Here is a 25,814-nt window from a genome sequence, read left to right as displayed (position 1 = left end):
ATGGACAAGGCAAAAAAAAAAAAGAGGCGGTGAGAAACCGAAGACGCGAAAATAAATATTAAAATTGGCCGCAACTACTTGATACACACGTTTTTAAAACACTATTGTTGGCCTGGCGGCGTACATACGTATATATACATATAGGCATATGTGTATATATATATAAACGATATACAATGACTGTAAGCATATAAGAGATATAATTTATATAGCTGTATTCTACGTCATCAAGTACATGTAGGACAGGCTTGCGAGTGTTCACATGTGATCGTCTCAGCCGGCGTGAGAGTGCTTTAAAACCTAGAGACTGCGTGAGTGAGAGAGATACAATAAGATACATGCAAGAGGGAGAGAGAAAGAGAGAGAAAATACACTATACCTTGTAGTCGACGTTACATATCTTTGCAAAACTGATTCGTTGGAGAAAACAAAAGATGTCTGCTGTTTAGGCGAGATTCAGCGACGCCCGTACGAAATATATAAGTAACGTGTATATGTTTGATCCTCGGCAAGACCAATCGCGCGCGATTCGAACAATCCGATTATTTAATAATTGGCGGCGTCGCTGGTCGATTTGTGCGATCGATCACGCCTGATTCTCACACACAAAAACACAGGCATACGTGTGTGTGTGTGTGTGAATCCGTGAATCCGACGCACAAACGATCCAAAGACCTGGCCCGAAGAAAAAGAAAAAGAAAAAAAGTCAGTCTACATATCAGACTCTAGTTAGCATCAGGTCCTCTATTCTCAGATTCCAATGTTTTTTACCACGAGCTAGAACTTTCTGGTGTATTTCTTTCCGATTCACACGGCTCCGACTTCGGTTCTGTCGAACTTCGTAGAACCAACCTGCGTAAAACGAAAGAAGAAAAATAAGAAGGAGAACGGAGTCGGTGAATCATAATTTATCGAACTCTGAATCCATCGATCTCTCCCCGAGTCATAATGTTGTGCTCACCTTTTTCACCGGTGGTTTCAGATGGAGCACAATGCTCTCCTCGAGCTGTAATCTAGGTCGAGTATAGTCATCTATAGTGTGTGTCCTCCTGAAGTCGCCGGACCCCCTTGTCTGGAATCTTCCAAACCAACCACTTCTCCCTCCACCTACCCTCCTCTTCCCCTGAAAAAGCAAGCAATATCCTAGATTTAGAAGAATTATTCGTATCGTCAGTTTACTGCTATTCTATTTACCAATGCTACCAACTGTAACCGGCATAAAATACCGCTACTGTAAAACGCCCCGTTATCCGGCTGTTCCGCGATCGAAAATCGTCAGTAGAGTCCTCCTCGTTTGATGAAACTTATCATCAGTTTTGGCGAGCCTGCATAAAAGAAAAAAAAAATTGAAACGAGAGTGTAACGAGAGGATTTTAGACTCTTTCGAAAGGAGATCATCGTTGATACTTTGTTTTTTTACCTCGTGGGAAGGTTAAGATCAGATATCCCGGTTGTTTTGTAATGCGATTATGGTCGCGTGCTTTTTCTTCTTATCATTCTTCCCTTCTTTTGTTCTTCCCCCTCTTGAGTTTGTTCTTTTCGTTTTTTGTTTTTTAGTCATTGCGGTACTTCTCTCGATCACGTGTGCTGAGAGAAAATTTGTAGTATTACATTCAGAAAAAGGTGTTTTTTATTTTCTTATTTTTTTCTTTGTTTTTCGAGATTTTAGCAAATTTCGCTGATGCAGTGAATAATATCGAGGAATTGAGAAGTTATAATTTTTATAAGAGAAGACAATACAACACAGTATAAAGCTGGTAAAAAATGTACAAGAATGAGAACGTGTTCAAATTGGCGTTTGGAGATTTTTCTAATAGAACCTCTTAACAAGTATAGTGTTTAAAGTCTCGTGGGTGATATTCTATAGACGATAGTTAGTGTAGAGTTGTTATTTTTTCATACTTCGAAATTTTACTCTCTTGCAAATAAAAAGAAATTAATTGAAAAATAATTAATAATTCTAAAATCTCGAAAAATAAATAGCCTATTCTGTTATCTGATATCTTATTAGTATTTCGTATAATTTGTCCAATTGAAAAGAAACAATATTTTTCCACTTAAAGAAAAGAAAGAAGAATAGATCAGCTGTTTTTGTTTTTCGTACCAACGTCTATGAAATTCTCTCAGCGCGCAGTCCTGTCAACACTTCAGTATCCGTTCATCGTGAAACATTCTGAAAAATCGAGAGCTATTCTGTAGAAATCGTGAAATTGTATTGTGATAATTGTGAAACATGCAATCGATGGAAGTTAATCGGATGAACGGAAGTGAGAAAGTATGCTCTTGAGAAATATTGAACATTAAAGTTACTTGTCAGTCGTATTGGTACAACTGTTGATGTAAAACTCTTTCATCTTACGAATTAAGCTCAGAAGCAATGCTCTCTCATAGCAATCTGTGTTATTACGTATTAGTATCATGAGTTTACGTAAATACGACACGTTTTTACGTGAATTAATAAGTTGCTACACGTAGAAGAACGAAAATTCATCGTACGATTTCCACGTGGCGTTCCGTCAAATGCTTTCGAACCAGGAACGTTACTGCCGTGAAACTTAAACGAAACAGACTGTACGTGGGAAAGAATCGTATAGTCGAAAACACACAGGTTCAATTCTTCGCGATGATTTTCGTTCTTTCATACATTTTTTTTTTTTTTAAAGCTTCAGTTGCTCAAAAATTCCCTCTCCACCACTATGGAGAATGTTTTCTGCTCATCTAGTTATTAGTAGCAGTAGGAGAAATTTGCCGAACGATTTATTTCAACCGCGTGACAAACTAACCTAACCTATATACGTAAACATGTGTTTAAGAGAGATTTTTCGTTTTGCTTCGGCGAACGATGGTTTATATGATTTCTCTGCGGGAGATAGAATCCATGTTTATACCACGAGAAACGTATACGTGCGTGAATTTCTATTGCTGTTTTCTATTGTCAGGCGGCAGCGCGAAATATGTGGTCGGATAGACGAGACGCTTTTTTCCCGCGTAAAATCGCGCGTCACACACGACACGTTGTGTTTTCGCGTTACCGTTTTAACTTCACATTGTTCAGTTAACGTCTACAGCGATTGTACATATATATAAAACGTGCACACGCAACTGTAATTTATCGTCACTGTTAACTTGAATGTCAACTAGGACCTTCCGAGCGATGAACTACTCGTTCTGACAGATATACTTACGGAATATATAATACACGTATTATACACGTATCATATAATATGTATATTATGTATCGTATACAGGGATATATAGCCCGCACAGTTATCCACGACCAAAAAGTGCCGAAACATTGGCGAGAAATCGAGAACGGACGGGAAAAAAAGAGAACTCTATATATTATTCCAGATCGTATACGCACGATTGAGTATATGCCGAAATCTACCAATCACGCGTATGCAGAGACACGAGACGTACATACTTATACACATACACACGTACACATACACACGCGTATGAGCATTACTCATGTACGGTGTAGTACACATGCATATACATATACGTATACGTTAAAACGAGAAAAGGAAAATTGGGAGAAAAAAAACACGACAGTTTTCGCATCACTACAGCAGCAGCTGCACCTCTTTTTTGATTCTCACACACGCACTCACACGATCTTGAATCAAACATTCTTTTTTAGCGGTCAGAGAGAGGGATCGCGGATTTACCACCACTCGAATAGAGATTTAATGTTTGTAAGGGCAATAACGATTGTAAATTTTTCGAGTACACTGTATTTGAATGTGTAAGTTGCATAAAAAAGACAGATTTTTTAGATATTGCACTATAATATTTATTATTCTAAGGTAACGAGACAGGGTCGCGATTCGCCGCGCTCGCGATACCTCGCCCCACCCACATACCTCCCTCCCACTCCACACCACCACAGTTCCCCCACTCCACTACCCTCGATTGTGGCCTCGATCGCATCGAGAATCGATGCCCGGGATCAACCAGCGAACGAACTTATTCGATCGCCTCCGCAATAATTTAGTTTCCCATCCTCGCAAAAAAGTGTTCCGTGCGAGATATGTAACTTGTTCAGTCGCGATCGACGCCGAGTCGCAAGCGCGGCTGCTTCGCGACGATCATGAATTAATATTAATTAATAAAGAGGCAAAGCGAATGCATTGTTCTTTCCAATAAAAGAAGAAGCAAGATTTTTAGTGTTTACACTACAATTGATAAACGATTCTATTATTACATAATATTATATTAATAACAATATTATTACTGTAATGTTTGTTTTTGGTTATTAAAGTGTGTATATAGCAATATATTCTAGAAATGGTCTCTCTTGTCGAATATCTTATACACCTCCCAAACAAATTCGTTTTTTGTTTCTTGCCTCTTTACGACGAGTAACTGTTTATATAAAGAAATATGCAGTTTTTAACTTCATTCGAATTTTGTTTTTAATATTATCTTTTTTCTTAGAAATTGTACATTTTAAACGTTTATTAAATATTTTATTGATTAATAATAATATATTTCTGAATTTTGTTTTATTCGATTGAATTTGAAATAATAGAGAATTGAAGCTTGAGCATTGTGAAATTTACTATATACTATGGTAATGTTATATGTTTATTATATTTACTATTGTCCGGCAAAGCAAACTTGAGGCTTCAGGAGGTCTTTGGGGTTTAGAAGTGGGAGATGTAGAAGAAGTTATGACGTCACGCTGTTAAACAGCCAATAGTGATAGAATAATGTTATGGCACTTAATCTTACGTCTTCGCTAATAGTCAACCAATCACGATAGGAGGAAGGATCGAAAGTATCGTCGAGAGCATCGTCAGAAATGAAGTATTATCAGGTTAGTTGATTTTTAAAATAGAAATTCTTCGAATTTTTTGCTTTTAATAATAGCTACTATAAATTAGAATATAATTGCACGTAGTGAGCAGTTAGTGTTGGAGATGGAGGCGTTGTAGAGAATCTTGTACGATGTATTTAAAAGTCGTCTGAATTGTCTTAGCGTTACAAATGATATCATTATATTCACTTGTTGTATTCTGTCAATTGTCATTGCAGAAAAGTATCATTATAAACTATTACATGAAGAACACTTAACAATACAGCACGTAACAAAACAACAAATTCAAGATGTCTGAGATATGGTTGACTTTCCTAATTAGCTTCGAGCCAAAATTAAGTAGTAAAATCAACCATATCTGAGACAGCGAAATTTGTCGAAATCAGTAAGTAGTGCAAGTTAAACATTTCTAAGACGCTGAAATTTTTCGAGATTAGCAAGTAGTGCAAGTCAAGCATTTCTCAGATGTTTGAAATTTTTTCGGAATCAGAAAGTAGTGTAAGTAAATCACTTCTCAGAAATGCCAGCAGCTTAGTTAATTAATTCATTAATTTATTGAAAATTTCTAATTTATGTTCAAGTACTTTAATTGAAGTATTAACAATTACATGCAGCAGATTAGTTAGAAATTAGTTTGTAGCTTTTATTTAACACTTAAATATTAATGTTCTTTTTATATAAATGAGAAATGGAACTTTCAGGCCATCATAGGAATCAAGAAAAGGATTTCAATATCAGGAAACATAAAGAAACGCAATTATTTATCAAAAAATCATAGATTTATTGTAAGGTAACTGTACAAAATGTATTTTACAAAAGGTTACAATATACCAGCATTGTTTTACAGGATTTTACAGTCTATTTCTCCCTTACGCACCACACCTATTTCCTATTGCGAAACATTCATTCTTTAAATACTATTCCATTGGAAAATTAAATAAACTAAGTCCAGATATCATTAGGAACGCGTAATAATCGAAAGAATCCCGAAATTCCAGCGAAAATAACATCAAGAATATAGACTATTTATATATTTTTATAAAAGACGTAGGCGTTCTATACATATATCATTTCAAAAAATGATTTTCACTATTTTTACTATGTTACTATTTGTATGAAATGAAACGTGGTAAATATACAACAATAAAATTTGTATAGAAACTTATTGATTAAATTTTATTTGCATATATCTATTTATAAGGAAGTATTTGAAATTAAATAAAATAATCTATAAAAGTTCATTACTACGTAATATTACCATGTGGCGCTATCTGGAATGATGGTTCAACAAGTAAATAACTGAATGTAAAGTGACCGAGTAACACGTGTTCCTATATTAGACTTATATATAAATATTAAACATGACATCGCACGAAATGGAAGTAGAAGAGGAAAACGAAGAAAAACTGAAAAATTTTTATGAATTAGAATTAGACGATAGAATTTTAAAGGTAAATCGATAGATCATCATTATTCTCGAGTAAGAGGTTATGTTTTCAAATTTCAATCATTCGTCAGAAACTATTTAACTTTTATTATGGACGATTTTATAAATGATATTTTGTTTCAAAATTTATTTAATATACAGTTACATATAAAATAAAATATTTTAGGCTGTTGCAAAACTAGGTTGGTTAGAACCTACATTAATACAAGAAAAAGCGATACCGTTAATGATAGAGGGAAAAGATGTATTGATTCGAGCTCGCACAGGATCAGGCAAAACAGCTGCATTTGCAATTCCACTTATTCAAAAAATTTTATCAAATAAACAAAGACAAAGGAAACAAGAAATTAAAGGCCTTATTGTAGCTCCAAGTAAAGAGCTATGCAAGCAAATAAATGATGTAATAGTCAGTTTAACAATAAAATGTAGTAGAGAAGTAAAAGCTATTGATGTCAGTCCACAAGTAGATCTTAGTGCACAAAAAGTATTATTAACTGAGAACCCTGATATTGTTATTGGTACTCCAAGTAGATTGTTACAGCATTTGAAAGCAAACAATATGAAATTGAAACAATCTCTTGAAACATTAATAATTGATGAAGCTGATTTGGTAAGTAATTTTAATTTAATTAATGCTTTCTGTACATTATAATGGTACTGTTATTTTAATAGTATTGGTATTTTGATATATAATGGTTTATTTTAGGTATTTTCTTTTGGATATGAGGATGAAATAAAAAATTTATTGAAATATTTGCCAACAATATATCAAGCAGCTTTAGCTTCTGCAACATTATCTGAAGATGTAACAACACTTAAAAAATTGGTACTTCATAACCCAGCAATTTTAAAATTAGAAGAGCCTCCATTAGCTCCATTATCTCAGTTAACACACTACAGTCTTGCTGCTGAGGAAAATGAAAAAGCTACTATTTTGTATGCTTTGTTGAAATTGCATTTAATTAGGTAAATATATTGAATTAAATGTAATTAACAAAAATTGTAAGGAAATAATATAAATTTCAATTTATCTTTTTTTAGGGGAAAAACAATTATATTTGTAAATACAGTAGACAGATGTTACAAGTTAAAATTATTTCTAGAGCAGTTTGGTATTCCTACTTGTGTATTAAATTCTGAGTTACCAGCAGTTTCAAGATGTAGAGCAGTTACACAATTTAATACTGGGACATATGAGATTATAATAGCATCAGATGAAAAGTCCTTGGAAGAAGTACATATTACATATTTTGATGTTTTTAATATTAAATACAATTTATCGCGTCTCTAATTTTTATTTCTTGCAGCCTCATATAATAAAAATTAAAAAAGGAAAACGAAGAAAAGACAAAGAATCCGGTGTTGCACGCGGTATCGATTTTCAGTTTGTGGCCAATGTAATTAATTTCGACTTTCCTCCGGATGTAAACTCGTATATTCATAGAGCTGGTCGTACCGCTCGAGGAAATAATGAAGGAACAGCATTGAGCTTTGTATCAATAAGAGAAAGACCTCTCCTGGAAGAAGTTGAAGCAGAATTAAAACACTGTTACAATCGCGACACTTTATTTAAAACGTACCAATTCAAGTTAGAAGAAGTCGAAGGTTTTCGGTATGTTCAGTAAAAATGTTCTACCTTAAATTAATTTTATTTTTGAATTTAATATTATTTATTTTTAGATATCGAGCAAGAGATGCCTGGAAAGCGGTAACGAGAATAGCTGTTCGCGAAGCACGTTTAAAAGAAATAAAACAAGAAGTACTTAATTGTGAGAAATTAAAAAGCTACTTCAATGATAATCCAAGAGATCTGCAGTCATTGAGACAAGATAAAGCATTGCATACTGTAAAACTACAACCACACCTGAAAGATGTGCCTGAATACATAGTTCCACCCACTTTGAAAAGGTTTATTGGTAAAAGAAAGAGGAAGTTTAACAGAGAGGCAGCAGCATCCAGGCCTACAGCTGCAAAATTAAGACATCAAGCACGTGCATCAAATCCCCTAGTTAGTTTACAAATAAAGAAATAAACATTTTATACGAATAATAATATATTTTCCTTAAACTCATTTATTTCATGTCACTGTTTATTATAAATAACATCTTATAAGTTTTTATATATTCAAGTTGTACAAAATTATAGATGAAAAATTATACACTATTCAAGTAGTTAACATATAATGTTAGAATGTAATTATTATAATTCATGACTTTTCTGTAGTCTGCTTTGGTTTATACTTTTGCCTAATACCATCATTAAAACCTTCTTTATTTCTGGCAAGTTCAATGGCATAAAACTGTATTCTAGTTGTGAGTATACTATTTTCTTCTGAGTAATCTCCCTCACATTCTGCTCTTAATAGTGTACCAAAACTATAATCTTCTACAACTCCTTTAAACTGTTCACAAAATGGTCTCCACTTCATTTTTCCTTCAGATGATTTTAATTCATCTTCATTTATTTTATCTACTTTAAGGTCAGGGAAAACATCTCGGAAGGTTTTATATATTTGTTCATCATGGGGGGTAAGTTTTAACAACTTAGGATCAACTGAACATAAGATCTAAAATGGAAAGTTAAAATTAAAAGTTTAAAGCTTTGCCTCTTTTTTATATACAATGAAATTAGTTATTTTTAAATTTCTTTTACATTAAAATAAACTTCAGCATGCTCCATGGCCTTCATTGCCCACATGGCCTCTACTGAAGGCTAAAAAATGTACAATTAGTTGTACACTACTTGTACAAATGTACAGTAATTACTTGTATAAATTCAGTTGTTTCTTAGCTTTTATTTGTAACTTACATCATTATCAAATTCGTCTGCAGGTCTAGATAATACACTGGTACCAGCTATCAATTGATCTGCAGTCTTAAAATTGCAAAAAATTGTTTCAAATTAATAAATAATATTAAAATAGGAAGTTGAAGTACACTTGAAAAATACTAAATAAATATAGAAATAAATCTATAACTAAAAATAAGAACTTTAATTTAAATTAAACATTAATTTTTACATGATTTATCAAATGCGACATTTCATTTTCAAAGTAATTTACTCATTGTTACAATTTAAATAAAATTTGGTATACTTTTTGCACACAAAAATATACATGGTAGGTTAAGAATCATTCCCTCACGAAAAAATGTGGAAGATCAATAGTTTTATTGTACTCACAACGTTCCCAATACGTGCCATTTTTGTACTCTTTACAACTTAAATTGGTATAAAAAGAATATCAAATATTTCTTAAAGTATTTATGATAAAATTAAACGCTAAAGATCGAGAACCGAACACACTGTCCACATGTCACGCGGTTAAAATACACGTGCAACGTAACCGAACAAAGTGACAAGGAAAGGAAAGCAGCACCAATCATTGTACTGATTTTTTACAATTGGCAGCTGGCATTTCGATCTCGTATAATCTTGATAATATTGATAGTAGAAGTAGAAATGTTTCCATTTTGCACATCCCTTTTATAAAGAGAACTAAAAGTATAGAAAAAAAGTCTGTGATTAAATTTTAACCAAAATGAGTAACTCAGGAGAGGATATTGTCACAGCAGTGGTAAAATTGATAAACGATATTCATTATGGGTGAGAATTTAAAGTGGTCTAACCTTAAGTGTAACAAATTTATAGAATATTCTGTTTTAGTTACCTGAAAGATACGCACAATATCGTAGTAGCAACTATAGACGTTTTAAAGAAATTTATACAGGACGAGGAATGGACCACTGCCGCGTATGAATTTGCATTTCTTTCAATATCTTAATACAATTATGTGAATACCTAAGAAGCACTAAATGAATAAGTATTAATGTAATTAAATTATCATTATGTAATATTCATTTTTGTATACATAATTGATTAGAAAATATCACTATTTTTATTTATTGGTAAAAGTATTAACTCTCATTTCACTTCATTTGTGTATTTTTAGGTGCATACAATTGTATAATATTAAATAAAGATATTTTAAGAGTTGCTTTTTGAGGAATACATATCTGAATTAAAAAATAAAACTGATGAAACTGATCCACAAGAATCATTGCACAAAATTCTTACAGCTGAAGATCAAAAAATTAATTTTAATAAACATGTGCCTTCTCTAAGATCAGCTCTTCTAGAACATATTAATGAATTTGAAGCTGAATTAGAAACTTGGTTAGTTGTTTAGTGAAAGTACAAAGATTGCTGTATATTTGTATGATGCAATATCTATATGTTTTACTTATAGTGCAGAAAATATTACACAGCAAGCTTCTGAACATATTCATTCTAATGAAATTATAATGACAATTGGCAAATCAAAATCAGTAGAAGAATTTTTTAAAAGAGCTGCAGCAACAAGAACTTTTGAAGTTATAGTAGCTGAAGGGGGACCATCTTTAAATGTGTGTATATGTTGTAAAAAAAGATATTTGTAGGTGAATACGTAATTAATTTGTATATATTTGATTAAAAAAATTTTTTTTGCTTGTAGGGCCATGAAATGGCAATTAATCTTTCAAAGGCTAAGATTAAAACTACTTTAATATCGGATGTAGCAATTTTTGCTATGATGTCGCGTGTGAATAAAGTAATAATTGGTACACATACTGTTCTGGCAAATGGAGGATTAAGGGCAATTTCAGGTGCACATACAGTTGCTCAAGCTGCAAAACATTATTCTGTCCCAGTAATGGTTTTATTACCACTCTATAAACTTTCTCCATTGTACTTGTATTCCCATGAACAAGATGGTTTTAACAAACATATTTCACCACTGGAAGGGGTAATTGACGGTGCTAATACATCTTTGTTGGAAAAAATTCAGGCATATAATCCAGTTTTTGATTATGTACCACCAGAATTGGTCACATTATTTATTTCAAACACGTAAGATTTACGAAATTAAACCTTTAATTTTCCCCAGTCTTCAACATTGTAACTTAATAACTCAATAATACGTTTTTATTTCAGGGGTGGAAATGCGCCATCATATGTTTACAGATTGCTTAGTGAATTATATCATCCAGATGATTATGAATTGTAACACATAAATGTTGAAACATATTTGTACTTGTATATTTGTAGCCACTTTTTTAAATTATGTTAAAATCATCCAATTGTTTTGAAAAAGCAGTTTTATTATAAAAGGAAGTAATAGAAATTATTGATATTTGAAAACGAATTGTCTAACAGGATTATTTATTTACATATTAAGATATATACAAGTAAATATAAATTTATTTTACAAAAAGTTTCTCCATAATCTCGTAAATTCGAAATTATTAAATCTTGATTTAAAAAGAGTAGTACATGAAATGGTTGTTCTTATTTTACATTTTTGGGATTCCTTTTTGGATTTGACATGCTATACATAAGGATTCCAATTACTACCATCCTCAGGTTGTAAAGAACCTGTGATTAATAGTATTACATCAAAAACCCACCACACTCCTACTCCACCTAATGAGAACAACTTGCCAACAGCTGTACCAGTTTGTCCTAAACAAAACCGGTCCATACCCAAAAAACCTAACAGTATACTATACAATAAAGTAGTAGCAAAATAATGGTCACTGTATTTTATGCAAGGAACTCCTTCACGAGTAAATGTTTTGGGTCCATAACATTCAATGTATGGTAACACAGTACAAGATACTTTAGCCTTTTCAACATCTTCATACCAGGAACCTCCAAACTAAAAATGAGAAATCTAAAAAATCATTGTTATACATATATGTGTATGTATTGTAATAAATGCAATGTTACCTTTACACAACCAAATCCATCTTTTTCATCTTTGGCAGTTTTATTACCCTTATGATCAATTGGTTCTTCACATTCTATAAATTCTTTTGGCCTACAAGATGTACATATGTTCACATTGTACAAGCAAATAATTTAATGAATTAAAAAGAAAAAAAAACAATTTATTATTGAAGATAAACAAACTGTCAGACAGTACACACAAACACTCACAGAAATTTACACAATACCAGCGGACCTTCGGGTCTGTACTCTTGCTGAAAGTCTGTAGTATTGTTTATTACCGTTATTCCCGTACATATTCGAAAATCCCATGAAAGGCAAACTAAAAGCAGAACCGAGTATCGTAACCTCATCTTGCCGAGTTTGACATTTTTAAATGCACTCCTGCTCCCCGAAGTTTACCAGAGCACACCGATAAAGTGCATTTCCAATCATGCGTGTTGTGTCGACGACGTATGCAGCTGTATGTGAGAACTATCCCATTGGATCTAAAATACTTTGTCCCCATGGGAAAGTTCCAATGGGAGAATGTTTCGAATAGCATTAACCAATCACGAATCATTTCCCTTCATTGCCTGAAATGACTTTTAGAGACGCGCAGTGATTTCGGAATTATTCGGCCGTCCGCTCTGAGAGAACTTTAGTTTTGTCAAGGATCAGAGACGTGTGTTTCGTGCTTGTCGAAAGGTTCATACAGTGGTTGCACGACAGTAAACAAAGCGATTGTGTGTCGTGGTCCCTTAATATTTGTGAAGCAGTACACTTCGTGGTTGAAAGGCTGCGTATATGTACGGAAATATGCGCGAAAGAGAAGAATTTTGTCGAATTTTTCCACCGGGACAACCGATCCAGGCACCGACGGCACGGGCCTTGGGCCTTGACGCTCTGCACAATCTTTGTAAAGAGATCTATCCAGACCAAAGCAATCCACTCACTGTCACTGCTGTCGTGAAATACTGGTAAGAATTCTGTAGTTTGACGAGACAATAAAAAGCGATTCTTCAGCGCTAAAATTGTGAAGTTTAAATTGCGTACTTGGTGTATATGTCAGAATGCAAAATAAAGAATTTCTTGCATTGTTATTAATTATTTTCTAATTAATTTTTTCTAATTAATCTGCTTTCAATTGATTTTCTAGACAGAATGTGCGAAATGTATTGTAAATTCTTAATACGCATACGCATAATTTGTTAATTATCTATTAATCATTCATTACGTTAATTTCTTACTTTTACATTTCATTTAAAACGAGAAAATATAAAAAATGTTTTGTTTCTTATAATAGAATAGAATGGAATGTTTGAATTTTATATACAAGATATATTAGAAAATCGTTTTTATCGTATTTCGATCACGTCAAATTCTTATACACACAGTTCATTATAAAGTTCGTGTAGGTAATATATAACTGTTCTGCCTAATTCGTTGTACTAATACAAATGAAATAAATAAAGGGTAATATAACAATTAAAATAATTAAAAATAATTGGTATCTCTTCTTTATTTTCTTTTCATTTATAAATCACGTATTGTATTAGATACGTACAATCTGTAATGCAAACATACAATGTATTTAAACGTATTAATATTATATTAAATTAGATTAATTTAATTTTTACGTCGTTGATTTTAGTGTTTTACGATTGATACGTAATCGAAGAAACTGTACAATTCTTTATCAGAAAGGTGGTTTCTATTGGGTTCGAGTATAGAACTCTCGTACAAGAAGGGAGGATGCTTTATATTTAGCCACCCTTAGTCGCGTGTACATTTAACCGGATGTAAAACCAAATAACTGAGATTTTCTGTGCACCTTTGCTTAGGTTGGGGGGTCCAGATCCACTCGACTACATAAGCATGTACGAAAATCCTGGCTGTCCTGAATTAGGCGTACCACCACATTGGCATTATATTAGGTAAGTTCTTCGAATTCCACCGTTTCGCCATTTTTAAAAATTTCGATCTCTTACGATACTTTTCGATAAATACGTAGTTCAGTGTAAATCATCGTTAAATAACATTATTGTGTTTCAACGAAGTAAATAATCATCGTAATTTTTTCTCGAACGATTTTCATTTTTTTTTTTTTCGTCTATTTAAATATGTTTGTGGCTGAAAATTTTTGATAATAGTTTGTCACAGGGATTTCTTCCGGTGCGCACGCGATCGTCGATGTGACACATTGCGATGCATCGTTCATTCAGAAAAGACAGGTCACGTTTTTTTTTCGTGGCATGGAAAAGAGGGAAGACTCAGAGTGTTCGAAAAAAAAAAAAACGGGAAGTCGGGTATTCGTCAGTGTCATCCTGTTGAGTAGCACGAGTGTGTCTCTATTTGATGTGAGCGCATGTTATTTTTCCGACACACCCTCGATGACACGTGTATGCGGCACCCATTTCTGTCATCCGGGAATTCCATTTACTGTTCCGATACATTAAAACCAGGCACAGCGCAGACACTGAACACGTTACAGTTAGAATTCCTAACTTCGGTTTTTACAGCAAAGAAAATTATACCTCTCGTTGCATTCAAAACTACGACGAATTGCATAACAATTTTCGTTGTTTTTTTTTTTTTTCTTATATTATTTCACCAGGAAATGAAATTGTATTATCGTAATGATTCATGTAGTCGAAAAACAAATGAATACTCGTTTCAGGAATTCCTCATTAAAAACTAGGCGCCGAATGACGAATGGTTTACCGCGAAAGGGTGTTCACTTTTTTTTTTCTTTTTTCAATGGGTGACCCTTCCTTCTTCAGTTTGAAGCAGCTGTTCCAATAGTTCCCTCTTTTTCTATATATAGAAAGTACAGGGTACAGGAAGATAAAGTCGTTTGAAGCGCGACGCGTCGGAAATAGATGCGCGGGTCTTCCCCTTTTCCGTCTGTCTTATCTAAATATGTTTCACCATTAACTAAATCCAGTCTAGTTTTTCTAGATTAGGTCTAGGATTATTTTTGGATTTGCCAATGGTCCTTGAATATTTTTATTTTGCACCAGATACCTTATTATAAGATGCATTTTCTTGGTTAAAGTTTGGGTTTGTCGGATCTACACGGAGATGGACGGATACATCCGAAAAGTGGTCCAGATCGTCCAAGTGGCTTTGGATTTGAGCTGACCTTTAGATTAGTTAGAGAAAGAAATGAGATGACTCCTCCCACTTGGCCAGCAAATGTGATGCAACAGTTAGCAAAATATGTTTTTAATTCTGGTAATATGTTGTTGCCTGGAGACCATGTCTCATGGCATGCACCTTTAGATAATGGGAATGGTCGTATCACACAAATTTTAATGGGCAGGGATCCACAACTACCTTCATCTATATCTACACCTCATGGTGATGTAAGTTGATTATGTTAATTTGAAGTGAAATTAGATATTTAATTAAAATTCATGTTTTGGTATTCTAATTCAAAGTAATAAATTCTTAATGGCTCATCTACAATGTTACAGGTTTCATTTGTTCAAATTGTAGGAGTCACTTCGGAAGAACTACAAGCTGCACAGCATTGGAATGGCTTGGGTCTTGTAAATTTATTAAAATCTAGTCGTGGTTGTGGACCATGGTTGGTAACAGATATGAGAAGGTTGTATTCTGTTATGGAAGATGATCCCTCCATAGCAGAGAAAATACAAACTGGCATAGAGAAGGAGGGTTCTAATTTAAGTGGTGTATCTGCAAAGTGTTGGCAAGTGTCCTAAAGTAATTTCTACAGAATAGACAATAGTATAAAAAAGAATGGAGTAATTTCTAAGCCTATATTTAATTTTTATATTATACATTAATAGGTGGGTTCAGGTAAACAGTGATAAAAGTACAGAAAAATATAGAGAGACAAAAAATGAATCAGATGAAGAAGATGAAGATATAAAACCAATTATAAAATCGGAAAGATTGTCCCCTTGTGAACAGGATATGAATTTACCACATGAAAATTTTATTAAAGTTTTACCAGGTCTTCATTTAACTTTTAATCTTGAAGCAGGTTCTCTGTTACCATTAGCAATAAAGTAAGTATCCTTGTAACATTGCATAATTAATGTTGTATACTGTTAAATTTTAATTATACGTTCAATTTTACAGGGGTCGCGTCATGCATGGAAGGCATTTTACATTTAAATCTATATTGTCTCATACGGCAATTACAATAGTGGCACCTTCAGTTACTGGTACTCTAGTTTCTAGGGAGAAACCATATGTTGTTCAAGGGCCATGGTTACAAGTTCTACTTCCCGAAGATTTATCTGAAAAAATGGCCCAAGAGTTTCAAGTTTTAAGTTCACCAAATCAAGTAAGTAATACTAAATAATCATCATACAGAGTATATTTCTTTATCATAAAAAGTTATTTGATTTAAATGTATGTTACAGATACAATTGCCAAAGACATTTTCTTGGCCCGAACATAAACTAGTTATTACTGTTGTAAATGACTGAAACAAACTAGCTTAACACTGTACGAAATGTCGTTAAAGCAAATTAGGATAAATTGACGTAAGCAAAGTATTATCTAATTTTGTTATAAAGCGAGTTTCAACGAAATTATTTATAATCGAAGTGCGTATGTATGATTATCGAGAATACGATAGAACCATGAGACTTTACGTATCAATATGTAAAAGACGAGGCAAACTATAATGAATAAATTTCTATTCATCAGGTACATAGAGAGTATAGAACATATTTTACAGAGAGAAACTTTCAGATGCCCCTCTTTTACAAGTTGATGCCTGTTAATGATTGATATTTAATTGTGTACATAATAGAACACGAATTATGAAGTGTAATGTTGTATTTGATATACGAGTTTACACATTGTTGCTTTATACAGAACATTTTTGTAAATAGAGAACCTTACAGTTCTGGCATTGTTTTTGTCAGAATTTTATACCAATTTTTACAAACAAACGAAAAATGTATGATACAACGATAAATATAAGGAATAATATTTATAAGGAAATATATTTTATTTTCTACAGTTTTCTTCGTACAAATTTTATACATTGCACGTGTCAGATGTATGATCATCTCCCTTTTGAATCTATGGGACAGAAGGGTTGTTAACATAAAATTTAATAACTTTATTAAGTAAAAATTAATTTTATTTAATTAGTATACATTAACACGGAATTGCCTAATCTAATCTAATTTTATCTTATCTAATTTTATCTTATCTAATTTAATCTTATTTAATGCTTGCTCTTTTATTTAAAATTATTATATTCAATTTCACGTTCTTTTTTATTTCACTAATTTTTTACCTCCTCGTTTCTTTCATTCTAGTCGTCTAATTCCTGTTTGGGCTCGGCTCGAGGTCGTTTCCCATGACGTCGATTCATCCTTTTCCCTGTTCTTTTCTGCGGGAGACAAACCTCTAGCCCAGGTTTAGTCACCTTGTTATTGTTGTTTTCGTTCGAAATCGCGTTTCGTGTGCAAAAGTACGAAGCTATTCGAGAGTTCTGGGAAATAGATGTGACATTGAAAGTATCACGCGAATCAACAAATTTCGACTAGTGTTCAAGTTACCGCGACCACGAACGGACGGACCTCTGAATTTTTAATTATTCGAGACTCCTTTTAGTTAGCTTATGCGTTACGCGTGTGTGTGTGTGTGCGTGTGTGTGAACGCTATTACTGATACATATTCGAACGTGTATATAGTAGTTAGGTAAAGTGTAATGGTGCAGTGTATGGACTAATAAGAATGGTAGCGGAAGTAAGCACACAAGCGTTCAATGGAGTCACGAGATTTCACGGAAATGGTGCTTCACCATCAGGTATGTATACATTAATTATAATCGTAATGTTTAATCGTAATCGTTAATGTTTAATGTAACAGTATATTCATTCTCTGCTTTATATGATTTACCACAATTGTAATTGGAATTCTGAAATATCAAGGAAGATTTTATTGAAGGGTAAAATCAGTTTAAAAAGGAGTTAATTAATTAATATTCGATATCGTGCATAATAAGTAATGAATGGGTTGGACCAAAAACCAGATAATATGAAAACATTTGAAAATTAAATTTATGAATCGTCATAGTAGGGACCGTTAAAATATGTAGTGAATTTCAAATTTGACACAGAGGTATAACCGGAATATTGATTGAAATTCGTGAATGTTGTGATTACCTGGTTTTTGTGCCACAGTCTTCGGCTATAACACCGGAACAAACGTTCCTCGATATTTCGTCAAACGTTTCTCGGTATTTCTAAAGCCGTGTTATTTCGTCGAGATTCTTGCTTCTAAAAATCAAAGCAGGTTACTTGACCTATTCGCGTGAAGGTTATTAACAGCACGTGTACTTCGCTTGTAATTGAGAATACTGCCGCGATTTCAAAACATCGAATAAGAAGTTATAGTGGACTTTTGTTAGAACGTATATACTAGAAATGAAATTTAAATGAAGATTAAATGAAATTATTACGATTAAGATCGTTACTTAAAATAATGATAATTAAGAGTGAAAAAATATTGTAAATGTAGTAGCATACTGAACAGAATTTTCATTGAATTTATTTTTATTTTATATCCCATTGATAATTTTCGAATTAAGTAGGGGTAATTTCGTCGTTATTTTCAGCTAACAAAAAACATCCAACTAAATCGTTGTTTTTGCAAATTCATTTCCAAAATAAGGTTAGAAATATTGGTACAGACAGAAAAACGAGTAAATGTACGATTGAATCTACTTATCCGAACGAGAATTCTAGTTATTTGAAAAAAGAGATTACAAATAATGGGAAGAATCAGTGAACGATCTAGTTGTATAAAATCTTTGTCCCTCGATGAATTCAAATAAATCCAGTTCTATTGTACACATCCTTCCAAAAATCTTTAAACAATCCAGTTATGAAATAAATCCTACTTGAAAGAAATTCTTCGTGAATTTAAACGCCGCGATCCAAAGGAGAACTACGATGCACGCGGAGGCGAAATCTTCAATTTCCTCGCAGCTGATATTGCTAACTACATTCACGATCCCTCGAAAGACGTTCGCGAATGTTTGCATAGCCTCCATGAAGAGATCCCTGAAGAAGCAGATCACCTGGAAAATCAGGTTCATCACCGCTAGTATCAGCTCGATTAATCTCGCCAAGAAATCGAGAATGATGTCCAATAACTTTTCGAGGGTCTCCCATAGCCAACAGACGACTCGTGAGAAGAACTCGACGAACTGCTGCGACGCGTTCGACATACGATTTTTCATGTTTGAATCGTTCGTTTCTAACCTCTGTCACGTTTCTTCCTCGATTTTATGGAAGTGGAACATACGTCGAACGAATTTCGCGCTCCACGCATTTCTCGGTTTCGTATGTTAATGTAATAATACTTCGGATAAATTCAAGAACCTTTGGCTCTTGCGTTTTTCTTTTTTTTTTCTCTTCCTTTTGTGACATTTTTCAGCGTGGATCGAAAGAGTAAGATCGATTCGAATTTAGTGTTTATCGTCTTGAAGTTACCGTGAACTTGATTCTGTATGATCTATGGTGAGAAAGTGTCATTTTTTGATGGTTTCACGAATACTATTTACGAATAACATCTCATTGGAGAATATTCGTGAGTCTTATTAACGTGGCGATTATAAATGGTTCGTTTTTTCCAATAACAGTTGTAGAAGTGAAAAAATTAATTTTTTTTCTTATCGTATACTGTGTACGACAGCAATGTGTACAAGTTTATTGTAATTTAGTTAGGTTAAGTGTTAAATTAGAAAAAAAAAGAAACTATGAATTTTTTCCTTTACGATCAAATAGAGATCTTTCTTTTTTCGCTTAGAAATCGCTTAGAAATTGACACACGTGATTTATAACTTAAAATTCTTTTTATTGAATATTCTATACAGTCTGTGATAATCTCGTGAACATAAAGGTTTCACTAATATCCTCAAGCAATTGACTATGATGACATCAACGATAAACAACATGCTCTACTCATGAATATTAATAAAACTATAATAACCGTAATTATAATGGCAGTTCTTGCTCCTTCTATTCTACAAACTATCAAATAGTATCAAACAGTGGTTCTGTATACTTCGTCGTCATAATATAGTATCATAAGAAACGCATATATGTTTTTAGACTTTAAATTCGTTTGATTATTTGAAGTTGCATTTTGATATAATTAGATAAATGCGATAAATCACGAACGAGGGCTAAAAGGGCTTTCGTTCTCTCTCTCTCTCTCTCTCTCTCTCTCTCTCTCTCTCTCTTTCACCATATCATTATTATTATTATTATTATAATTGTTTTTTTCATCTTTGGTCCACAGCTAATTGGTCATGTTACTGTTTTAAATTCGAAGTGGTCCGTTATATAAGAGGCGATCGTTTTTTTCCCCTTTGTGTATCAATTTAATTGTCGTTCATGGTAATTTCATTAACGTGTTGCTTTTTTTTCTTCTTTTCTTCTTTTCCTTTTTTTTTTCTTCTTTTCCTTTTTTTTTTCTTCTTTTACGTGGGGCATCTCAGTCAAATTAGTCCGGCAAAAATCGATAGAGTTAAAAGTACGAATGAGGCTGCTTGTCCCGAGGATTCATTGCAGGCGTCCGCATCGCTGCAAGATTGAACGCAGCCACGAACGTATCTGGAAATGATCATTTTTTTTTAAATCAGAACGTGCCACGTTTCGCGCGTGACTAATTCGGAGAGAAATTATTCGAAAACAATTCGCCACGTCCGCCATTATTCACCCGATCTTTCACTTCTTTTAACGCCTGAACAATTGTTTTTTTTTTCTTTTTCAACAAATAAATTCTCCACTGTAAAAATGAACATTCGAAGAATGAATTATTTTTACGAATTTGGAATAACGAAATTACTGTAGTCGATCGTTTTAGAAGAAGTGTATATCTTTTCCTAACGAACTACCGTTTATTCTAACGCCTGAACAATTTCTTTCAACAACTAGATTCTCCATGGTAAAAATCAACATTTAAAAAATTGTTCGATCCAAGAATTAATTATTTTTACAAATTTGGAATAACGATAAAACCGTACGAAAATTCTTTCTGACTAGATACATTATTTCTTAGCGTCTAAAGTTTCATTTGCAAAAAAGGTCCACGTTTCATGTGCGCCAACTTGATATTACTTCAATCATCGAACATGTTCCAAAAAAAAAAAAAAAAAAAAAAAAAGAAAACAGAAGGAAAAATGGAAAGTATTGATTGAAATCAACGTATATATATTCTTAGCCACCTAGTTTCTTCTTTTTCTCTTTTTTCTCTTCGTTTCTTTTCTGCCCATCTTCAATCGCGACGGAGCTTGTGGCAATTATAAAGAAGAGTCAATTTCAGACGACGTAACTCTTGCAATTAGCGACGACAGGGGCACAAAAGGGGAACCAAGTTGGAAATTGTTTCTCCGGTTTCGCACTCACTTGTTGTCGAAGTAGAACCCTCCGCAGTGAGACATTCTTATGATTTCGGAGTCGGTCGTCAGAGTTCCGCTGTCCAGCGCGCAGCTTCTCACCGTCAAAGAGATCCCGGACTCGTCTAATTAATCACACGTTAATTACTGTCCGCTCTATCGGAAAGTTACCAGAACCGCTTGAAATTTCGTTTCACTTAAATCAGCTGTAACTCTGCTTCCTACGCTTTTTAAAAATATTCTAACATTTCTTCTTTTCTTTTTTTTTGTTATTTAACTCGTTATCTAACATCACTCCTTTTTTTGCTCGAGTTCAAAAATATTACAACATTTCTTCTTTTTCTTTCGCTCAAGTTTGAAAACATTACAACATTTCACCTCGTTATTCAACATTCCTTTTGTTTTCCCTCAAGTTTAAAAAATATTACCTACAACATCTCTTCTTTTTCTTTTCTGCTCGAGTTATAATTAGTTTCATTACGAGGAAAATTCTTCGAGCGATCTACAGTCGGGGGAGAAAATTCAGCGGACAGTCCAAGAAGAGAATTTCTAGAGTATCGTTACGAAATATTAAGTGGAGGTTACATGGAGAAATTAACGAATAATATATACAGAAGGTTTAGAAGTGTGTAGAAGTTTATTGTACATTCTGTGTAACGTGTTCGCTTAATTTTGACCTGCATTCGGCACAATTTACTCGTACACCTACGTTAGGGTGGCTTTCAGTTTCGGATTAAATGATCTATGCATCGTGAGGACATGCAGAGTGTCTCTAAGTAGCGGTAGAACTTGTTTAGAAAAAGTTTCGAATTCTACGTGGGAAAGATAAGTGGAAAATGTGGAGTAAGGTTTTTCTCATAGGAAGCTTCATTTCCGAATAAATCGATGTTGAAGATTTCGTCGAGTACGCTTGTACGTTTTCTAGGGTATTTCCCGTTTTCGAATCTTCCAATAATTTCCTCTTTGTATTCTCCTGGTGGTACACGAGAGATTTGTCGTGGTTCCGTAAGTAAAAATCTATCTCTCTTAGGTTCGATTATTTTAGGAAGGATGGCCTTTCGCTTTCGTCTCAATTTTCATCTGTTCGATACGACAAATGTAAATAGTGATGCAGGCAGTTCAATTTTTAAATTTAGCACGAGAAAAATTTTATTACACATTTTTACCACTCTGTCTAACAAATGAGATTTATGTTAATGGTAATGTGACAACCATTGACATTATCCACTTAATATGATAACCATTGACTCTATCCACTCGATATTCTCCCCAACTAGTTAGCAGTTAGAAATTCATCTCGAAAGGGATGAAATTATTAAACTTCCAAGCTGTTGTAATTGACGAACATCCCGTAAGAATTCTATTCTGATGATTAAATTTTATGAAATAAATGTTGCCCCACATTTTCCATTTATTTTTTCAACACACTGTGCAATGATTAATATTTAAATTGACAGTAAAGTGACAACCATTTATTCTGTAGATTATCCGTTCAATTTTCTCTCTAACTAGTTCGTAGTTAGAAATTCGTGTGGAAAGGGATGAACCGAAGCTATCAAGTTTGATTAATCATTAACGAAAATTTCCAAGCACTTGCAATAGGCAAGCGTCCGATAAGAATTCTATTCTGATGATTAAGTTTCTTGAAATATTGCAAAGCTTGATATGAGATAAATGTTACCACACATTTTCCCATTTATTCTTCCAACACTCTGCACGATAATTAAAATTTAAGTTTGCAGTAAACTGATAACACTGTCCGCTCAATTTTCTCCCTAACTAGTTAGCAGTTAGAAATTCATATCACAAGGGGTGAACTAAAATGATTAAATTTCCAAACAAGAATTCTATTATAATCGTTAAATTTCCTTAATTGTTGCAAAAGTACTTTAAGCTCTGTATAAGTTAAATATTACTCCACATTTTCCATTTACTTTTCCAACACTCTGTATGATAATTAAAATTTAAGTTTGCAGTAAACTGATAACGCTGTCCGCTCAATTTTCTCACAACTGTAGTTAGTAGTTCGAAATTCTTATAGACCCTACTGCGTTCTTCGTTTCGACTGTACGCTTAAGAGTTTTGGGTCAAAAGGGATCTAAGACCTTATGCGAAACAATTTTCGTTTCCAACGCGACATGTGAACCTAGACGATAAACGTTTAAAATAATGTTAAGGAACGTAAACTTGGTAGCAGCAAAAATGACTAAAAATATAAAAAGGCGGCGGGTCAAAAATGACCCGAAGACCGCTCTACGGTTAAAAGGGACGAACCGAAGTTATCAGGTTTGATCAATCACGAACGAAAATTTGCAAACACTTGCAATTGGCAAGCGTCCGACAAGAATTCTATTCTTCTGATTAAATTTAGCGAATTATACCGAACGAAGCAGCTGATTATTTCATGCGGTATATTAGCTTTTCCACCGGCGAAACCTCCGTCAACAAGCGGTATACTGTACGCGGAGGCATAGTGTATTCGTTGAACAGACAGCCCCGAAAGGGGTTAAGGGCCACTCGTGATTACAAAAAGAGGAAAGTTTTACCATATATGCCTGCTATTTTGATGCACGCAGTTGCGGGGAAAAGACCATCGCGCCCTTTTCGACCTCCCAAGCAGGGCGACTCTAAGAAGGCGAGACTTCCATTGTTGTGAAACGGGTCGTCGCAGGGCTTATTGTCACCGTCGATCGACACACACTTGAAACAATCGATGGCCCAACCTGATAAAATCAAGCAGCAAAAGGGAAATGTTAACGAACACTTTGGCTTGACGAATAATTTCAGGAAAAATTCCAAATTCTACGTGCTACACACTGCCGTAAGGGTTTCTCTGAATTTCTATGTGAGATTGGAATTAATTCTGTGGTAACGTTAGCACTGTCGAAGTATTTTTTTTTTTTTGCGATGCTGACGTGCTAGAAGAAGAAGAGAGTTGATCAATTATTGAGAAAATTGGGAACTACGAGTGTGAAAAATTTTATTTTCACGTGCATCGAAAGACCGAGTCGAAATAGTGTTAAAATGAAAAGAATAATGTTAATGAATCATTGAGAAAATTGGGATTTAATTATCATACTGTGAGTTTAAAAAATTCCACTTTTATGCATCAAATCTGTAGAATTTTTCACGATTTCGTATTAAGTTTCCAATGAATCACGCAAATTGTTTTTCCGCCTTCCCTTTAATTCTCTGACAACAGAACTGCGGCATAATTGGAATTTAATTATCACCGAGTTTAAAAAATTCCATTTTCACGTATTAAGTCTGGAAAATTTGGCACGACCTCGTATTAAGTTTCGAACGAATCGCAAAAATTCTTTTCCCTCTTCCCTCTAATTCTCCAACTGTTACAAGAGAACTGCGGCATATCCAAAAGGTAATTCCATCGATTATTTTTCGAGCCCGGGTTACTCACATAGTCACCGCAACCCTAACCCCACGCTAATTTTCATAAATTCTACATCGAAACACAACTCTACACAACCGAAACCGCCTCTACCCAACGAAACGCCAATAAAAAGAACACAGCAGAAAATCCTCGAAATGAAAAGATCTAAAGAAAATCATGCAAACAAACACGCTCTACAAACTAGCAACAAATTCTATCGAATTAACGTAAAACTGACCTTGCGACACAACAAGCGCGATAAATCCGAAATAAACGATCCAGGAGGACCTTGCATCCATCTTTGCCTGAGCGTTGAGCGCTTCTCCCCGGATGAACGATCGCCTGGTCGCCATCAGCTGCTGAATGCCGGAGGCCTCGAGTCGAGTTCCTCCAGAACTGTCATGTCAGCCGGAAGAAAAAAAACCGATGTCGACTACAGAGATCAACGTCTTCTCAGACGTGGATCATATCGGACCGAAAAATCCATATGGAGAAAGGGTATGACGGTTCCCTCGATGCGTTTCTCTTCCCTCCCTCCAGGTGTTCCCCGCCTATGTGCTCACGCCTTCGCAAAACTCGATGTTTTGCCGAACCTGTTACCAGGGTGATGACGATCCTTTCGACGCCGACTCGGCCTCGCCGATAAAGACTCGCCACACGCTGATCAATGATCCCACGCTACTCCGACATTGTCGCGTTAGGGGAGAGATTCGCGAGCCCACCTCGTTCTTTTCGTTCGAACTGACCTGCTGGCGAGGTGCTCAGGAGGGCTGGAACAGTCGGTAATCGCGTGATTCCGTTTGCACGCGAATTGTGGGCGCAGTTGTGTGACTCATAGTCGCGTGGCGGTTACGCAAAGCAATGCATACCAAAGCTTTGCGAGGAGTTTTCGGGGGTCGCGACGTGTCCTGCCGGGACGGTCGCGAGTGGAGAACGATTCCAGGAGGGGTTTCGGTGTGCTCGTTGTTGTTGGAAATTTGCGTTTGCTAAATGTTGCGGGAGTAAC

General features: G+C 34.3%; 7 protein-coding genes across 7 annotated transcripts; 3 read left to right on the top strand and 4 right to left on the bottom strand.

Annotated features, from left to right (window-relative positions):
* The first annotated feature begins 6,140 nt into the window (after positions 1-6,140).
* On the top strand, positions 6,141-8,301 carry LOC108577617 (probable ATP-dependent RNA helicase DDX56). Its single transcript, XM_017940794.1, has 6 exons — positions 6,141-6,273; positions 6,436-6,879; positions 6,976-7,235; positions 7,311-7,503; positions 7,577-7,881; positions 7,950-8,301. Exons 1-6 carry the CDS (start codon positions 6,184-6,186, stop codon positions 8,299-8,301), a joined length of 1,644 nt encoding a protein of 547 aa, XP_017796283.1. The 5' UTR covers positions 6,141-6,183.
* A 174-nt stretch (positions 8,302-8,475) lies between these two features.
* LOC108577656 (protein PBDC1) lies at positions 8,476-9,513 on the bottom strand. The gene is made up of 4 exons (XM_017940837.1): positions 9,450-9,513; positions 9,078-9,143; positions 8,922-8,981; positions 8,476-8,835 (listed from the first exon to the last, which is right to left on the bottom strand). The coding sequence occupies exons 1-4, from the start codon at positions 9,468-9,470 to the stop codon at positions 8,476-8,478; spliced, it is 507 nt and encodes a 168-aa protein (XP_017796326.1). The 5' UTR covers positions 9,471-9,513.
* Positions 9,514-9,699: 186 nt separating this feature from the next.
* LOC108577616 (translation initiation factor eIF-2B subunit beta) lies at positions 9,700-11,350 on the top strand. The gene is made up of 7 exons (XM_017940793.1): positions 9,700-9,872; positions 9,933-10,019; positions 10,150-10,174; positions 10,261-10,442; positions 10,516-10,672; positions 10,762-11,156; positions 11,241-11,350. The coding sequence occupies exons 1-7, from the start codon at positions 9,808-9,810 to the stop codon at positions 11,311-11,313; spliced, it is 984 nt and encodes a 327-aa protein (XP_017796282.1). The 5' UTR covers positions 9,700-9,807; the 3' UTR covers positions 11,314-11,350.
* A 182-nt stretch (positions 11,351-11,532) lies between these two features.
* Positions 11,533-12,453, bottom strand: LOC108577644 (TM2 domain-containing protein CG11103). Its single transcript, XM_017940821.1, has 3 exons — positions 12,246-12,453; positions 12,036-12,126; positions 11,533-11,964 (listed from the first exon to the last, which is right to left on the bottom strand). The coding sequence occupies exons 1-3, from the start codon at positions 12,386-12,388 to the stop codon at positions 11,635-11,637; spliced, it is 564 nt and encodes a 187-aa protein (XP_017796310.1). The 5' UTR covers positions 12,389-12,453; the 3' UTR covers positions 11,533-11,634.
* Positions 12,454-12,673: 220 nt separating this feature from the next.
* On the top strand, positions 12,674-16,729 carry LOC108577643 (suppressor of fused homolog). The gene is made up of 7 exons (XM_017940820.1): positions 12,674-12,994; positions 13,859-13,951; positions 15,073-15,382; positions 15,494-15,729; positions 15,830-16,051; positions 16,125-16,332; positions 16,412-16,729. Exons 1-7 carry the CDS (start codon positions 12,822-12,824, stop codon positions 16,475-16,477), a joined length of 1,308 nt encoding a protein of 435 aa, XP_017796309.1. The 5' UTR covers positions 12,674-12,821; the 3' UTR covers positions 16,478-16,729.
* A 590-nt stretch (positions 16,730-17,319) lies between these two features.
* On the bottom strand, positions 17,320-19,254 carry LOC108577645. Its single transcript, XM_017940822.1, has 2 exons — positions 18,913-19,254; positions 17,320-17,499 (listed from the first exon to the last, which is right to left on the bottom strand). Exons 1-2 carry the CDS (start codon positions 19,252-19,254, stop codon positions 17,320-17,322), a joined length of 522 nt encoding a protein of 173 aa, XP_017796311.1.
* Positions 19,255-20,414: 1,160 nt separating this feature from the next.
* LOC108577657 lies at positions 20,415-25,107 on the bottom strand. The gene is made up of 4 exons (XM_017940838.1): positions 25,047-25,107; positions 23,964-24,140; positions 21,428-21,542; positions 20,415-20,632 (listed from the first exon to the last, which is right to left on the bottom strand). The coding sequence occupies exons 1-4, from the start codon at positions 25,105-25,107 to the stop codon at positions 20,518-20,520; spliced, it is 468 nt and encodes a 155-aa protein (XP_017796327.1). The 3' UTR covers positions 20,415-20,517.
* Positions 25,108-25,814: the final 707 nt, after the last annotated feature.

Source organism: Habropoda laboriosa, unplaced genomic scaffold (assembly GCF_001263275.1).
Source record: "Habropoda laboriosa isolate 0110345459 unplaced genomic scaffold, ASM126327v1 scaffold718, whole genome shotgun sequence".
NCBI classification, from domain to species: Eukaryota; Metazoa; Arthropoda; class Insecta; order Hymenoptera; family Apidae; genus Habropoda; species Habropoda laboriosa.
This window is presented reverse-complemented; position numbering and strand designations above follow the sequence as displayed.